General features: G+C 34.3%; 1 protein-coding gene across 1 annotated transcript; it reads left to right on the plus strand.

Annotated features, from left to right (window-relative positions):
• Positions 1 to 1,123: 1,123 nt before the first annotated feature.
• LOC122050377 (glucan endo-1,3-beta-glucosidase-like) lies at positions 1,124 to 2,248 on the plus strand. The gene is made up of 2 exons (XM_042611284.1): positions 1,124 to 1,202; positions 1,302 to 2,248. Exons 1-2 carry the CDS (start codon positions 1,124 to 1,126, stop codon positions 2,246 to 2,248), a joined length of 1,026 nt encoding a protein of 341 aa, XP_042467218.1.
• The last annotated feature ends 1,361 nt before the right edge of the window (positions 2,249 to 3,609 follow it).

Consider the following 3,609-nt stretch of genomic DNA (forward strand, 5'->3'; position numbering starts at 1 on the left):
ATAGTTATTTATTTCAGAAAACATGGGTAACACAAATGTAAATCTCCGAACACTTGAAAAACGTAAGAGTATAATCACAACTCTATAAAAAGTCGCCCTCTCTTGTGGTCGTAGGTACACACACACCTTTAGACTTCTAGAAACCCCAAATCACCGTTTTTCTTCTTCTTCTTCTTCATTCTCCTCTATCGGAGACTTGAGCATTAGAGGAATTGCACTGAAGAACCCTCGTTCGTCATTCTAACTCTCTTCTTGGTTTCTTTCATTTAGACCCTAATTAATTCCTATACCAATTTCTATTGTTCTTTGGTGATTGACAATAAAGTAAATATCAACGTCAACTTACCGATGGTTCTTTCATCAACGGTCTCAGACAAAATCAATATCTATCAATGAGAAGTACAAGCCTTGTGTGATTTATTATATCATTACAATCCATTCGTCCTTAATGAGTATTCATTAATTTCCTATTCCAAAATATGCGAATACCAGAATTTATTCAAGTTTTTTTTGTAAGTATAAATACAATAACAAGCAATACTTGACATATTGAGCTTGGCATTTTTTTTTAAAAAAAAGTTTATGAGCAATAATCACATCAATTTACAAATTATATTAACTTATCAAAATTTCAACTATGATCTTAATTTATATTTAAATACTTTAAAAATAATATTATAATTTAATAAAAAATATTCTCATTGATGAAAAAGCGTTTTTAAAAAAAAACTATAATTTCAACTTTCATTGTTTTCTATTAATAGCATCGACAGAGATTATTATAATAATATATCAAAGGAAAAAAATATAAATGCTGGTTTTTAAGACCTTTAAAAAATTATTATATTTAGGGGTTTTCTTTCTTATATATATTTTTATTTCTCTAGAATTTACATGAATTTAATATTTTCTATTTATTATAAAACTAATTAGTAACTTTTTTATTACAAAAAAAATATTACTTGCTAAGGAAACACGTTGAATCATTATTAATATTTTAATTCTTTTCTCCTTATGTTTCCAAATAACCTTCAAAGTCACCATTACCATCTCTATATAACTAGAGTTTTACATTACTTCTACACGACAAATCTATCGTTCTACCTACTACGAAAGCAAAGCCATGGCTATGCGAAATATTCATTATTCTTCCATTGCCATTGTGGTGCTAATCGTCTCGACTGCTTTTATGGTTCCGACAAGTAATTTTCCCATAATTATTTTTATTATTATTATTATTTGTTTATATTTTAAAATATTTGTGTAATTAATTATTATTTACTAATATGAATTTTGGGCAGGAGTGAGTGCTATTGGAGTTTGTTATGGAAGGGTAGGAAATAACTTGCCACCACCTCCAGAGGTTGTGGCTCTGTTCAAGTCCAACCAAATCGATCGCATGAGAATCTATGAACCATACCCTGATGTGCTTGCCGCCTTGGCAGGATCCAACATAAGTCTCATAGTCGGGACGCTCAACCAAGACGTGCAACGATTGGCCCTTGATGTTTCGGCGGCTCAAAATTGGGTCAAAACCAATATACTCCCCCACATCGGCAATGTCAACTTTCGTTACATCAACATCGGCAATGAGATCATTCCGAGTGATATGGCTCAGTTCATCCTCCCCGCCATGTGCAATGTCCAAAGTGCACTCCTCGCGAACAACATTAACACCATCAAAGTTACCACTTCGGTGGCCATGACCGTGCTCGGGGCTTCATATCCACCTTCGGCCGGGGATTTCACGGTCGCGGCAAAAGTTATCATCAGCCCCATTGTGCATTTCCTCGCGGCGAATGAGGCTCCGCTCCTTGTGAACATTTACCCATATTTTGCGTACAAGGATAACTCCAAGGATATTTCATTGGACTATGCCTTATTCAAAGCGACCGGGGTGATAGTTCAAGATGGAAATTTTGGATACCAAAATCTATTTGATGCAATGTTGGATTCGGTCAATGCGGCGATGGAGAAAGTTGGAGGGGCAAGTGTGGGTGTCGTGGTTTCCGAGAGTGGTTGGCCATCCGGCGGTGACTTTGGAGCGGAAGTCAACAATGCTGGCACTTACAATCAAAATTTGATCAACCATGTTGCGAAAGGGACACCAAAGAAGCCTGAGGTTGCAATTGAGACATACTTGTTCGCGATGTTCAACGAGAATCAAAAAGGTCCGGCGGAGTTGGAGAAGTTCTTTGGTCTCTTTTTTCCGGACAAGACACCGGTTTATCCTTTGAAATTTACCTAAGTGTGAGAGATGAATAAGTTTAAGTTGTAGAACATTTGCTTTGCCCATCATCATGTTTGTGTAATAAGTTTGATGGATATTGAATAAGATTGATCTCGGATCAAATTGAATTACTTTTTCTTCATAATTTAAATTTTTTTATAATTATGTTTGTGTGCTAAATCTATGAATATTAAATATAAATTGATCTCCGTGTAATGTAGACTGAAGTGGTCGTTCCATATCCATAATTCAATTTGTTAATGATAATGTTTATATACTAAAGCTAATGAATATTAAAGGATATTATTAAAGAAATGATTCTAATTGATTGACCAAATTATTTTAATTAAATATGGTTTCCTAGATATATTCTATGTAATTAATTCATATTAAATTAGGTCTTAGTTTCCTTATTTTATGTATTATGAAGTTGTATATATTCTTGTTATTGACTATTGTTTTATATATACAGAATTAATATAGCTTTCCTCCCTACATACTTTCATATTTTTCATGGTATCAGAGCAAAGTTTATGAAAATAATACACTTCCGCTACAATAATGGGAGAAAGCTCGAAGGAGAAGGGAGCCAACCAATCGGATCCTCTCTCTTTGCATCATTCTGACCACCCCAGTCTCATTCTCGTCTCCAAACCACTCGAAGGAAATAATTACTGGAAATGGAGTCACGCAATGCACATTGCATTAAGTGCAAAGAACAAAATTGGTTTCATCAACGGGACAATCAAGAGGCCGAAAGAAAATCATGATACATTTCAAACATGGGAGTGTTGTAATCGCATGGTACATTCATGGATTCTTAACTCTGTTGATTCTAACATTGCAAGTAGTATTATCAATACAGAATCCGCAACCGATGTATGGATTGATTTACAAGATAGATTTTCGCAAGGGAATGACTCTCGGATTTTTCAAATTCCTTAAGAAATCGCGGAACTTCGACAAGGACACCAATCTGTGTCAATCTACTATACCAAGATGAAAGCTCTTTGGGATGAACTATCTTCATACCACGACCCAATTACTTGCACTTGTGGTGGTCTCAAGGGCTTCGCTGAAAGAGAAGAAAAAGAACGAGTCATGCAATTCCGTATAGATTTGAATGATTCTTTTTCTATTATTCGAGGATCCATACTTTTAATAAATCCTCTTCCTGACTGTAAAATACTGTAACCGAATAATAAAGTTTTATGGACGAATAACATTAAGAGAATTTTTAGAAATTTTCTGAAAAATAATTAGAGCACGTATGACGAGTTTACGGGGATGAATTAATAGATTTGGGAAAAGTCTGTTTAGAATACCCAAATTTAGTGGGAGTTGATTAAGGAGTGAACTTAGGTTTTAATTAAGCTAAC

The sequence above is a fragment of the Zingiber officinale genome, chromosome 3A (genome assembly GCF_018446385.1).
Source record: "Zingiber officinale cultivar Zhangliang chromosome 3A, Zo_v1.1, whole genome shotgun sequence".
NCBI lineage: Eukaryota > Viridiplantae > Streptophyta > Magnoliopsida > Zingiberales > Zingiberaceae > Zingiber > Zingiber officinale.

What these genes read in the sequence shown, in the direction of transcription:
- LOC122050377 (XM_042611284.1), top strand. Translation starts at nt 1,124, where the DNA reads ATGGCTATGCGAAATATTCATTATTCTTCCATTGCCATTGTGGTGCTA. An exon ending in TGCTTTTATGGTTCCGACAA is followed by an intron (nt 1,203 to 1,301) that starts GTAATTTTCCCA and finishes AATTTTGGGCAG; the next exon opens with GAGTGAGTGCTATTGGAGTT.